Genomic DNA, 13,985 nt, shown 5'->3' with positions numbered 1-13,985 from the left:
GCGCACGTAACTAGGCATTAAAAAGGCTCCGGTGCCCTGAGGTGAGGACGACCCTCACTTGGGATGACTCCACAGGGAAAGGCACTGGTGCTCAGCAGGTTAACAGCTTAGTCAGTGCATCCAAATGGGGGCTTGGGGAGGGAATTTAATTTTGATACAAAGAAAAGTGAACTGACCATGTGGAGGTGTGCTGCCCTGGAGAGTTCGCTTTGTCAGGGTTTCTTGAGTGGCCAGCCCTGGAGGGGTGCAGGCGTGTCGGAATCACGGCCTCCGTTTGTCACAGTCGTCACACCACTCCTCACCGCCTGGAAAGCTCACGCACTATACACTGGTCGGCAGGTTCGGTGGGATCCCAGCGAGACGGGGATGTGGAAAAGCAGATTCTAAAATTTATACGGAAATGTAAAAGGCCCTGAATACTCAAGTCAGTCCTGAAAGAGAAGCACAAAGTGGGGAAGGTCGCACTTTGTGTGAAATAAGAGGTGAAATAAGATCATTCATGAGCTGCTTCGGTAACTGGATGCCCTCTGTGTCCCATGAGAGAGGCCCTATCGGTGGACATTTGTCTCTTCCTCTCTGCCCCCTTTTCCCCTCATCCTCTCGCTCTTTCTCGTGTGTGTGCGCACGCGTCCATGTCCATCTCCCCTCACCCTCTCTCCTTGATCCCCTCTCTTCCTCCCCCCCTTCCCCGTCACCCCTGCCTCCACTATTGGTAACACCCCCTCGATGTGCTAAATAAGCTCTGCCAATTTTTATTCCTTGAACTCCATTCCCGGTTGATGATTGACTTCTTTTCTGTCAATTCTTTTCCAGACAAGATCTAAAAACACTGATTAAACAGTGACCTCATTCTTTCTGCATTTCAGTCCTGTGTTCCATTCCTAAGACCTCGGGGTCACCCTGACGAGTGCGTGCCATTCCGTGTCCCTCCGGCTAGGGCTTCGTGGCATGTTCACTTGTGCAAAAACTGAAATTCCATACGTATGTTTTTTAACACAGACATATTTGCTTTAATACTCCTCAAATTAAGATTCTTGATTCATTGAAAACCATGCTTTCTAACAAAACAAAAATCATACGTATTTTTGCTTTGGTTATTTACATGCAGTATATCAAAGGGAACTCAAGTTAATTTCCCTGCCAGCTGAGAAATGTGCATACAGTTAGGTTTTTATTCTCTAACTGGTCAGGGACAGAATCTTTTTGTTCCAAGGGTCCAAGCAACAAGTTAACAGCATCCGCTGAAGAAGACACCTTTACTTGTCCGCATACTTAGACCTCAGTGACGTGCAAATGAATATTGGGGTCCCCGTTTTCAACAAACATTCATTGACCTCCTGCCTAGAGGACCTGGACGTGGCTGCTGCTTTCAGGGCTCATTAGCCACCGTCAGTGTGGGGGAGCAGAAGGGGTCCTGTGGGCACCGGCACCAACAGGGGTGGGTGCACCGAGGGCTTCAGGCTACGCTCCTGAGGAGCGGCGGCCTTTGAACAGCAAAGGGCGGTTTGGCATCCCAAAGTGTCGGAGGGCTTTCCGTGCTGAAGGGAGAGCCGTGGTGCCCAGGATAATGCAGGGGGACAGGAGACGAGTGGGACTCCACATGCCCTCCCTACAAGGTGGAAATCGGGCCCTGCCTCACCTCAGTGACATGCATCCTAACCCTCAGTGACAGTAAGGGCTCCAGGTTCACGCAGATAGCAAGCAGCAGTATAGATTTTCAATCTGCAATCTTCCCACTGGACCAGCGTCCATTGACTCTGGTCCATAGACCACATCTGGCCTGACACCTGATTTGATAAATGACATTTTATTGGGACACAGCCAGCCAAGCTCATTTGCTTATGTTTATGAATGCTTTTGTGCTCAGTCTCAGTCAGCATGGGCCACCATAACCATGTACCTTAGGGGACTTGGGCTCAAACAGCAGACGTTTATTTCTCATGGTCCTGGAGTCTGGAGCCCAAGATGAAGGTGCTAACATAGTCGGGTCCTTTTTTTAAAAATTTTTTTTATCAGTGTCAGGTGTGCAAAACAATGTAATAGTTAGACATTTATCATTTATATCCCTCACACAGTGACAACCCCCTTCCCCAATCTACTACCCCTCTGACATCGCACCGAGCCATTACATTTCCATTGTCTCTATTCCTAATGCTGTACTCCACTTCTTGTGACTATATATATGTGTGTGTGTGTATATATATGTATATGTATATGTATATATATATATAATTCTAGTTGACATTCATTATTGTTCAGCTTCAGATGTACAGTGCAGTGATCAGGCATCTACACACAGTCGGGTTCTGGTGAGGACTTCCTGGCTCGCAGACAGATGGCCACCTTCTTGCTGGGTCCTCACATGACCTTTCTTTGGGGTGTGTGCACAGAGAGTGAGGGCATGGGAGCAGGAGTAAGCTCCAGTGTCTCTTCTTACAGGAGAGCAGTCCTGTTGGATCAGAGCTGCACCCTGTGACCTCATTTAACCTTCTTTACCCCCAAATACTGTCACACTGGGGATTAGGACCTCAGCACATGAACTTGGGGGCAATTCACTCAGGGCGACTCCAGCAACAGTGGTGTGGGGGGGTGACAGTGCTCATTCTTGAAGGTGCCCTAGAGGTAGTTGTCACATGTCAGGTATAACCTAGCACTTGCAGCCCTGGATCCTTACTCACTTTTATATCTGTGGGTCTAGTGGGTGTGCGCAGTGACCACGAGAGTTGGTGTTTATTGATTAACACAGACCGTGTACCAGTTACCTGCTTCGCACATCATGTTGCATTCACTCTACGCCCAGAGCCACAACTACAGATGAAGAAATTGAGAGAGGTTAAGAGGTGTGCCAGCATCCACAGTTGGTTTGTGGTAGACCCTGAATTTTAGCCCAGAGCCTGTCCTGTTGAACATTGTGCTGTCCCAAATATACATTTGGTATTTGTTGTAAGAATGAATGGCCATAAGTGGGAAAAAGTGTAACATAGCTTGTTTGCCCTCCTGTGAAAGTTATGTGTGGCAAAGACATTGTAACATGGCTTTCGTCTTTTTCCGTTTTGTTAACGTCACTAAGTACTGTCTCCAGTCAGTCTGGTGTCATCGTCGCTCTGTGCACAGTGCTCTGCTCCCTGCAGGGAGGCATGTGAGTAAGTAGGGTCTCTGCCCTCAGAGGGGAAAGAAAATATCCGTCATCTGGCCTGTGTGCTGAGGGCCCACTGCTAGTCTGGGCCCAGGCGCTTGCTGTGACAATGCGGGACTGTGTGATGACGACGCCACAGTGCTGTCCATACAGGACACGAGAATGTGCTGGGGCGACCCCGCTCCACCCTGTGTCAGCGAGCTATGGGGCCTCCCAGCCTTGAGGTGTGGACAGTCAACCTCCTCTCCTTGTCTTCGAAGAGTATCCTGGCCAGAATGTTGTCATAAAGGAACATCAGATTTAGCCGCTGCTTGCCATCATGCTCTGCTGTGTGCTGGGGTGACGTCTGGCGGAGGATTGCGCTCTGCGCCCAGGCCCATGCAGCCCACCGCCACTTTGCCCGGCGCAGCCGGCTCCGGAGCCGCTGGCAGCAAATGCTTGGATGAGCACTTCAGGGAATGGCTCGAGAGGATCGTGCTTAAAGAACTTTATCCTTCTACCGAGACAACTATTAGGAGCTTGGGAATTCGTGATTTATCACTGAGACAGGGTGTGTGTTGTTGGGAGATGTGCTGTGTGATCCTGAAAGAATTGTGTGTGTGTCCTTTTCCTAACAGGCCTGCACGTGTTTCCCACTTTTGTGGTGTACGAGCTCACCGTCCTGATGGTCCTCACTCTGTCGGTGGTGATCATGAAGGTATTGTCCTGCCTCTCGGGGACTCGTGATTGGTGTAGCTCATGTTATGTGTGGCTTTCCCGTCACGCGGCACATGTCACTGCTTCTTGGGCCTAATTTCCTGCCCTTTGTGGTGCCAAGTCCGTGAGCCCCCAGCTACAGCGTTTACACACAACCCCCGTCTGTGAGATGACGCTCACCACTCTTGCCACTGGCACAGCAGGATTAGGAGAGGGGTGGTTTGGGTTTGTTTTCCTTTGTCTGTCTAAGAACTGAGTATGTTTCAAATTGGGAGTTAGAAAGCTGGATGGAAGAAACAGCTTTCTGGATCTTCCAGTGAAATCCTTGCGCTATAATTTGACTTTTATCCTAAGTGAATCCAAAGAACCACAGATCCCCACTCTTATGACACATGCAGACATACGTTTTAATGACCACTGAGAATTAGTTCACCACTCTCCGCTTGTCTGCTTTCTGTGCCTACAAATTATTAAGTTGCTTGTGTTATAATAACTTTTACTTCAAGGTGCAATTACCTGTCTGTATCTATCTGGCTCTGCAGATGACAAAAATTGACTTAAAATATTTCCATCTGAAGGAGGTACAACCCCTGATGATGGTCTGGCTTCCCCACCAGCACCAGGCTGCTTACCTCTGGATTTTGTCTACATGAGAGAGACACTTCTCTCTCATTAAAACTGAAATCTCCATCTTGAATGCTGTATAACATTTAATGCTGTGAATGTAGTTTGGAAGGGAAAGCCTTGTTTCCTGCTGGTGAACCTACACCCTTGATTTTGCCTTGGTGTTTATATGGTTTTATTTCAGACATTTTGTGTTTATTTGGTGCTTCTGCATTGAAGTGCCTCTCTGTATGTCCCCTCTTTGTGCCCGTTGAGGGCTGCCCCAGCGTTTATGTGTCTCTGTTTTCTGGGTGCTTGGCTGTCGGGGCTCTGGGTAAGCGGTAACACACGGCCACTCTCGCAGTTTGTTCTGGCAGCGCTGGTCTTGTCTCTCCTGCTGCCGAAGACCAGCCAATACATCAAGTGGATCGTGGCCGCAGGGCTGGCCCAGGTCAGCGAGTTCTCTTTCGTCCTGGGGAGCAGAGCGCGCAGAGCGGGCATCATTTCTCGGGAGGTGAGTCCCCACTCACTTTCTGTGAGTGCTCACGGTCAGGGTCAGACAGGCGTTTTGCCACCGGCCTGGTCGCCATTCCTCATGCTGTTGTGCGAGCATCATGCCCCGTCGTGTGTGCATGCAGGTGTGTGTGTGTGTGTGTGTGTGTGTACACTTGTGCGCTTGTCTACCTGCTTGTCTAACCTTTTCTCTCTGGTTTTGTTCGTTTCTATTTTTTTTAACTTGTATTATTTGCCCTTTTTTTAACTGGCTGTGAACTAGAACTTGATGAATATCATTTGATGATCCATGATTGTCACTTTAAATTTGGTAAGAAGGAGGTTTTGTGCTTGACTGCAGGGTGTGGGTTGTGGCTCTAAAGCAGGGGTGTCAAAACTTTTTTCAATGTTTTTTACCAAGGGCCATATGCGGTAAATACACAAACAGGCGGGCCACTCACTCGAGGTGAAGTACATATTGCCTCACCTGGTTTATTTAAGTAGACTAAATATATTTTTGGAATTTGCTGCGGGCCAATTAACAATGGATTGCGGGCCGCAGCAGTTTTGACACCCCTGCTCTAAAGTGAAAGAAAAGCTCCCCAGCCCCGGGGTAAATAATACCGCAATCTGTTGCTCCCCAGTGTTAAACGTTTAATATTTAAAATCTGAATATTCTTTCAGGACCAGATTACTCAGTTGAGTATTAGCCCTGAATGATCTAAGAGCAAATTGATGCTGTGACTAAGAAAAGCATTTGGTAACTAAAATTAGAGCATTACTGTTTAGTGAAAGCAAATAGTGTAGAAATCTGAACTCCCTACTTTGGAACTGTTGGTTCACTAAGAAAGCGCATGCATGCCAGGGCTGGAACCTGCATGCTTTCTGTATAGACTCCTTGGCTGTGGAAGTCGGCTGTTTCTGTATTTTCCAGTGTAGAAACAGTTAACTTCAGGATGTTTTTAAGTCATGGATTTGTAGACACACAAGTTCTCAAATAGTAACTTCTATTTAAAGTTATTTTTGAGGAGCATTTGAGAGCTTGCTTCTCAGCATATCATCAGGTTGGCTCACGTAAACTGACTCTCATAAAAATACAAAATAAATTATTTAACCTAATTTCTTGACCTGTTAGCCCCCTTCTGCAATCTAAGTTTTACTTTTTGCCCTTCTTGATGTCTGTGGAAGCACAGTTGACCTTGCTGGGCCTGAGCCCTGGAGCCAGAGCAGGGGTTTGCCCCTGTTCTCATTCCCTTCCACATGGCGGGGCCACAGAGGGAGAGCCTCCTGACGGCCCCCACCTCACACATCCCTCCCTCAGTTGTGATGTTGTCGATAAAGCCCGCCCTGCCAAGTGACACATTGAATATTTGGTTCTGCCTACCTGCTCCCTAGTAATAAATTTGGGCTGAATGAATATAAAAGTTTTTATCAGTACATGTGAAATGCTGGTAAGCATTCAAAATTAAGTGGTTGTCTCCTTGTATCCATAAGTGTGAGTAAGATAAGTCTTGATATTAAACAGCACCAAAAACAATTGCTGAAGAAAGGAAGTTGTGCAAGAGCTCCCTCTGAAACCTGCCCTGAGGCTGTACTTTCACTGTAAGTGACTCCCAAGGGGTCAGTCTGTGCAAGGGATGACCCCCAGGTTATACAGACTCCACTGTGTGGCCCAGTGGTGCATTAATCTGACGACAGTCTCCGCTGATGGTCAAATCTCAGTCTGCCTCACAGCCAAATGTCGGTGCGCCTCTGGCTGTATGGGGTGTACCTAAGAACGCACCTGTGGTTGGAGGTGGGCCTGCTAAGCCTGTGTGAGAGGACATGCGCCTGACCCGTTGCAGGCGTACCTTCTAATCCTGAGTGTGACCGCACTCAGCCTTACGTGTGCACCTCCTAATACTGAGATGACACTCCGTTTTACCTGTTGCAGGTGTACCTCCTAATCCTGAGTGTGACCACGCTCAGTCTTTTACTGGCCCCAGTGCTGTGGAGAGCTGCAATTACAAAGTGTGTGCCGCGACCAGACAGACGGTCAAGTCTCTAAGGGCACCGAGATGATAAAACAACTTTGCAAAGTGAAACCTGTATGCAGGAAAAGCATGTATTTTGGACAGTTCTGTAATGGCACATTCCTGTGAGCCTTCTCCATCAGGAACAAAATACGCTTTTAAGGGCAGAGGGTGTCTTCTTCTTTGCCCGGCTTTAGAAATTACTACTGCCATATTTTAGAATCTTCCAGAGTGATTTACTGCATTCAATTGATCATGCACAGTATAAACATAACGCTGCATTTTATAAATCGCCTTGACTATTTTGCCTGGATGTGCCTTTTTTTCTGAAATTAATGTTAACTTTCTATTGTTATTTCATCAGTTCATGATTTTTTTGGTAAAAAAAATTAGAAATCTTTTTTATTTATTATACAACTTTAGTGTTGTAATCTGTTGGTCAATATTTGTTTTGAAACATTTCTGTGACGTGAAATTTTAATTCTGGCAACAAGTTCAGAAAATTACTTTTAATGCTTAAAACTTATGTTTTCTAAAATGAGACAAATATCTTCAAATGTCTATTTGCTTTTTATTATAACAATTTTAAATAAAACACTTTCATGTCAATTTTTATTAGGTATATCATTCTTTTAAAATATTTAGTTTTGAATCACAAGAATATGCATTCTTTAATAAAGATATTTATGATTGGAATACAATTAATTGAAACTTATTGAAAATATTTTTTAAATTAGATTTTTAAGTTTTACTAATGTTCACCAATTTTTTTATTGAGAGGATGTGTATATTACCACACTATTTTCCAGGAGACCAAATTAAATGCAGTGCTATGTGCAAAGCCTAAGTTCTAACTTTGAATTTTAAAAGTATATTTTGGTTATTATGTGCCCCATTTTAGGAAAACCACACAAATGAAGACCTGATCCTTACAAAGATTTCCTGAAGGGGTACTTACTTTAAACCAGAGTTTTCCTGTAAGTATTGGCTTTAAGAGCATAACAATTTGGCCAAAATACTTGGAATAGAGGGACAGACATTTTAGGTGTAATTAGGGATTACAAATATAAATTATGGATTTCAGTAATATAAATTAAAACACTTTAAGGTAAAGAAATTGTACTGAATCTGAAGTAAATCAGTGGAGAAATTATATAAAGGTGCTTATTTTTAGAAAATATAACAGCACTGGTTTTATTCATTTCTAAGTTATCCAGACGACCTGGGGGCCTTCTCTTGGATTGGTTGGGTGTATACACACGGCAGTGTGGGACGTATTCTGGGCACAGCCCGCTCATCTGACAGTCCTGTCCTGTCTGCAATATTGTATCTTCTCCCATCCCGGCAAGCAGGAATACACTGAAGTCCTCTGGGATACATTTTAGTTTGTGTTTTGTATCTCCAGTGCCCACATCAGAGCCAGGAGCTTATTAAATTTTGTTGAACTGAATAAAATCTATTTGATGCACTTACATCAAGTTTTCAACAAAACATGGAGCTCATGTCACTGTGAGAATGAAGAAAATAAAAATGCACACTGAATGACAAGAGGAAATGCCTTTAGGAGACCTTTCCCTATGGAGAATGCTCATTGAAGAGTCCTAGAATATCTGGACACCTTGAAGCCATGGGTAGCTCTATCCCCTTGTGCCCACCCTCCCCGCTTCATCCCTCCCGGGGCCGCCGTTCCCCCCTTCACATCTTCCAGCCCCAGGACTTGGCCTCCTCGTCTTTCACTCGCCTGTACTTCTCATTTATAAACGTGCTCCTGTCTGCCCCATCCTGAATTCACAAAGCCCTCTCTCAACCTCTGTCCTCGCTCTCCCCACCTTAGGCTCTAGCGTGGGGATTCGAGGAAGGCTTAGACTTGCAGAAGGCTCAGCAGTCGTCTCCATCCCCCCAAACCCCAGCACCTGCGAGCTGCAGACCACCTGCCTCCGAAATACCAGCATCGAACCCGTCTCATACTGTACCACCCCCCAGGCCTAACTCCTCTTAGCATTTCCTCTGTGTGTGGGGGGACAGAGCCAGGAGTGCAGTTTCTAGGCTCTAGGCCTCACGTGGAAAGATGCTGGCTCAGGTAGTAAATGACCATCAACTGTGATTGGATGGCCATCAGCTGTAACCAGTGAGCCACTGGCCACTAATATAACTGCTATGGTTACGCTAGCAGCAAATGGGGGCTAGCAAGAAGATGGTGGCTGAGCTAGCAAGAGGATTGCAGTTAGCATGGCAAAGTGCGGGTTGCAGATCATGTGGATCCTGCTTCCTGTGTCTCCAACCCAGCCACCAGCGAGACTATAGTGGTATGACTCCCCCTCTATGGCTCCGTGGGTGTTCCTTTTTGGCCTCACCATGTCCTGTGTTCTTATGTGGGGAGTGGGAGCTGAGACCCTGCAAGCCGCCTCCCGTGACTGTGTGTTGGGGGAGGGGGACAGGCCAGAACGTGTGGGGTGAGTCCTACTGTACATACTTCTGCCAGAGGAAAAGCATGCTGATTGACCAGCCCAGTAGTGACATCATGTTATGCAGGGAGTCACGCGGAGTCTCAGCTCCCGCTCCCCACATAAGAACGCAGGACATGGTGAGGCCAAAAAGGAACACCCACGGAGCCATAAGTAGGGGAGTCATATCACTATATTCTCGCTGGCGGCATCCGCCTCTCTGCAATCCACTCTTGCTAGCTCAGCCACCATCTTCTTGCTAGCCCCCATTTGCTGCTAGCGTAGCCACAGCAGTTATATTGGTGGCCAATGGCTCACTGGTTACAGCTGACAGCCAATCACAGTTGGTGGCCATTTACTACCTGAGCCAGCACCTTTCCACGTGAGGCCGAGAGCCTGGAAACTGCACTCCTGGCTCTGTCCCCACACATTGTCATCCTGAATTTAAAAATCGGTGTCTGGTTTGAGGCCATTCCTATGAGATCAACACTTGAAACACACTTAGAGAATTCACCTTCTGGTCCTGGGAATTCTAACGACAGATTGGGAGAAAGGTGTGTCGGCCACCTCAACACCAATAAAAGCTGAGCAATACTAGCTGACCTTAACTGCCTTGTGTCAGGACCCCCAAGCATTTTACCCGGGTGGCCAGGTGTCACACCTGGACCTCCCCATCCCCCCAGCTCTTCCCTCATGCCCCCATGCTTGGCACCCATGTGTGGTGTTCCTTGTTTCCTGTGCCTGTGACTCCCGACTCCTAACCTGACAGGCAGGGCCATCCTCTTCCTTGGTGTCCTAAAGCTTTGCTGAGGGTGTGGAGAGCAGGTCCACAGTAAACCAGCTTCCTCACCATCCTGAGGCACTTTATTCAGGCCCAAAGGAATCAAAAGGGAGAATGTCAAACACCAGATAGCTACATACTTACACCGTGGGAGACTAAGATGTCAGTGATGGCTATTACAGCAAATCTTCCATGGGAGATCAGTTAGGAAGGAATCTTGCCTTGGTTTGTTTAAGCAACAGATGAAAAACAAGTTACGCATCACCGATTGTACGCAAAGCAGAGGTGAGAAACACGTAGAAGTGAAGACGATAGGTGGTTTCTGCCTCTAGGAAGCAAAGATCTGATGTAGGAGACAGACTAACGAACAGTGCAGAAGGGGCTCGGAAGTCAAAGCAGGGCACGTGGGGACAGCTGGGGGGCAGGCAGGAGGAGTGAGAGTGGCCCGGAAGTCCTCTCGGGGGAGAGGCGTGTGGGCTGGCCTTGCAGCGGTCAGAGGTCGGTGCGGAAGCATGCGGGTGGGGCGTTCCTGACAACTCCCCGTCCTGAGCAGACTCATGGCTCTGCAGGGTGTGGTTCTGCCGTGTCAGGGCTACAGGTGAGAGAAGTGAACAGAGCACATAGCCCGAGGGGGCCCTCGAGCCTCTGGAAGAGGGCGACAGCCATCCCCAAGTCTTTTTCAGATTGCTAATCTTGGTGATTGGTGATCATTGGTGATACAGTAGAAGCCTAAGCAATAGACACAGCCGCAGTGCTGCCTGACATAGCCCTGTGGATGAGGGTTCTGTAGAGACAGAGCATGGAGAGGACGACCATGACTTCTGCTTTGGACACAATGTTCCCTGAAGATAGGTTCAGTGACTCGGAGCTCAGGAGGGATGAGGTGAGGCACAGACTCAGGACCACCTGCAGGAAGGGGTGTGGGAGGCTTCCGTGCCAGGAGCCAGGTGCAGGTGCAGTCGGGGCGGGGCCCCATGTGAGGCTGAGACCCCACCAGACGTGCAAATCTTCAAGAAGACAAGCAACGGCAGCTACTTCAGGAGCGTGCAGGTGACGGGCAGGGGGAGGGGAAGCAGGTTCTGCCAGGTGGAGAGACTGCTCTGGTGTCTTTGACTTCAGACATCTCTTCTCCCTGGGATCCCTCAGAGTCATTGTGATGTTCAGCCCCAGGTTAGCAGCACCAATGTCAGGACGCTGTTACAGTGCTGTCGCTTGCAGCCCAAACCATGTACCCCTGTCGCCCCGCCAAACAGCAGGGCTGTCACCTGTGACTTCCAAGCTGATACCCTACTTTCGGAACCTAATAAAGGCAGAGCCCCAGGTTTCTCTCTCCTCTTCTCTCTCTCTCCCTCTCTCTCTCCCTTTCTCTTTCTCCCTCTCTCCCTCCCCCTGTGACCTTCCTGTGTGGCCCTCAGGTTTACCATGCACACTCCAGGAATTGTGAGTAATCAATCTTGTTCCTCCAAGTTCCCTGATGGGTTTTGTGTACATCCTGTGACCATAATAAGACCACAAGAGCCAGTCCAGCCGCAGCATTGGCCCTAATGGGGGAACTATCTGTGGGGGTGCACTGTGAGTCCGCTGGGAGTGACACAAGAGAGAAGCTGCCGAAACTCACACAGGAAGAAGTAAACAATCTGGGTGGGCCTATAGCTATTAAAGAAACTACATCGATAACAACCTTGCAAAACAGAACACCAGGCTCACATGGGTTGACTGGTGAATTCTACCAACCACTTAGGGAAGAAATTATACTAAGATCTACAACAAGCTAAAGAAGAAAAATCCCATTATCATATCAATAGACACAGAAAAAGCATTTTACAAAATTCAACACTCATTCATGATTTTAAAAAAACCAGCAAACTAGCAAGAGAAAAGAATTCCCTCAACTGGATAAAGAACATCTACAGAAACCCTACAGCGAACATCATACTTAATGGTGATAAAGCTTTCGTGCTAAGGTCAGGAATAAGGCAAGAATGTCATCTCTCTCCACTCCTTTTAAACATTATACTGGCAGTCCTAGCTAATGCAGGAAAACAAAACAAAACAAAAAAAGGAAATAAAAGGTGCAAAATTAGAAAGAAGGAGATAAAACTGTCTTTGTTTGCAGATAGCATGATTGTCTATGTAGAAAATCAGAAAGAATTGCAAAAGTACTCTAGGATGAACAGGCAATTGTAGCAAGGTTTCAGGATACATTAACAAGGTTAATAAAGAAAAGTCAATCACTTACCTATATATCAGCAATGAACAACTAGAATTTGAAATTAAAAACAATACCATTTACATTAGTACCCCTTAACATGAAATACTTAAGTATAAAGCTAACAAAATATGTACAAGATCTACGTGAGGAAAACTACAAAATTCTAATGAATTTAGTTTTTCTTTGATGTCAAAGAAAAACTAAATAAATGGATAGTCCAATTCATGAATAAAGTCTTGTTCATCGTGTTAAAATGTAAGTTGTTCACACCTTGATGTATAGATTCAGTGACATCCCAATCAAAATTCCAGCAAGATATTGTGTAGATGTTGACAAACTGATTCTAAAGTTTATATGGAGAGACAAAAGACAGAATATTCACTGTAATATTGAAGGCAAGCAAAGTCAGGAGACTGACACTATCTGAATTCAAGACTTACTATAAAGTTACAGTGCGAGACCATATGGTATTGGCAAAAGAATAGACAAATAGATCAATGGAACAGAATAGAGAGCCCTGAAAAAAAGGGTGTGTGTGTGTGTGTGTATGTGTGTGTGTGTATTTTTTCTTGCTTTCAACTGATCTTTGACAAATGAGCAAAGGCAATACAATGGAGAAAAGACAGTATTTTCAAAAACGGTGCTGGATATCCACATGCAAAAAGATGAATCCAGATATGGACCTCGCACTTTTCACAAAAATTAACTCAAAATAGATCATAGACCTAAATATAAAATGCAAAATGGTAAAACTCCTAGAAGATAACAGGAGAAAATCTAGATGACCTTGTGTTTAGATATAACACCAAGGCACAATCCATGAAAGAAATAGTTGATAATCTGGACTTTATTAAAATTAAAAACTTCTCTGTGAAAGACACTGTCAAAAGAATGAGAAGACAAGGCAAAGACTAGGAGAACATATTTATAAAAGACATATCTGATAAAAGACTTACCATCTAAAACACACAAAGAATCCTTAAAACTTAATAAGAAAATACGCAACACAATTTAAAAAATGGGCAAAGGAACTGAACAGATACCTCACCAAAGAAGATATACAGATGGCAAAGAAGCATGTGTAAAGATGCTTCACATCACCTGTGATTGGGGATTTGCAAATGAAAACAGCAAGGAGATACCACTATCCACCTATTAGAGGTGGGAATCCAAAATGCCGACAACAGCAAATGCTGCTGAAGACGTGGACCAACAGGAACTCTCAGTCATTGTTGGTGGGAATGAAAAATAGTACAATCATTTGGAAGACTGTTTGGCAGTAGCTGAGAAAACTAAACATGCTCTTACCATACGACCCAGTGATCATGCTCCGTGATATTTACCCAAATAAGTGGAAAGCTTATGTCCTCACAAAAATCTGCGCATGGATGTTGATAGCAGTTTTGTTTCCAATCACCAAACCTTGGAAACAACCAAGATGCCCTTCAGTAGATGATGGATAAATAAACTGGTACATCTGGACAATTGAATATTATTCAGTGCTAAAATGAAATGAGGACTCAAGCCATGAAAAAATGTAGAGGAATCTTAAATGTATATTACTAAGTGAAAGAAGCCAATCTGAAAAGGCTACGAGGTCCAACAATTA

General features: G+C 45.7%; 1 protein-coding gene across 2 annotated transcripts in view; it reads left to right on the top strand.

The window, feature by feature from the left end:
* The window catches only part of TMCO3 (transmembrane and coiled-coil domains 3), a 49,323-nt gene extending 41,210 nt beyond the window's left edge, over positions 1-8,113 (top strand). For both annotated transcript variants that reach the window (XM_081047079.1, XM_081047080.1), the window contains exons 12-14: positions 3,754-3,833; positions 4,800-4,949; positions 6,861-8,113. In XM_081047079.1, coding sequence (XP_080903205.1) covers positions 3,754-3,833; positions 4,800-4,949; positions 6,861-6,974 — 344 coding nt within the window. In that variant the 3' untranslated portion in view covers positions 6,975-8,113. The remainder of the gene's footprint in view (positions 1-3,753; positions 3,834-4,799; positions 4,950-6,860) is intronic.
* Positions 8,114-13,985: the final 5,872 nt, after the last annotated feature.

This window comes from Rhinolophus hipposideros (genome assembly GCF_964194185.1).
Source record: "Rhinolophus hipposideros genome assembly, chromosome: 4".
In the NCBI taxonomy this organism is placed as follows: Eukaryota; Metazoa; Chordata; class Mammalia; order Chiroptera; family Rhinolophidae; genus Rhinolophus; species Rhinolophus hipposideros.
This window is presented reverse-complemented; position numbering and strand designations above follow the sequence as displayed.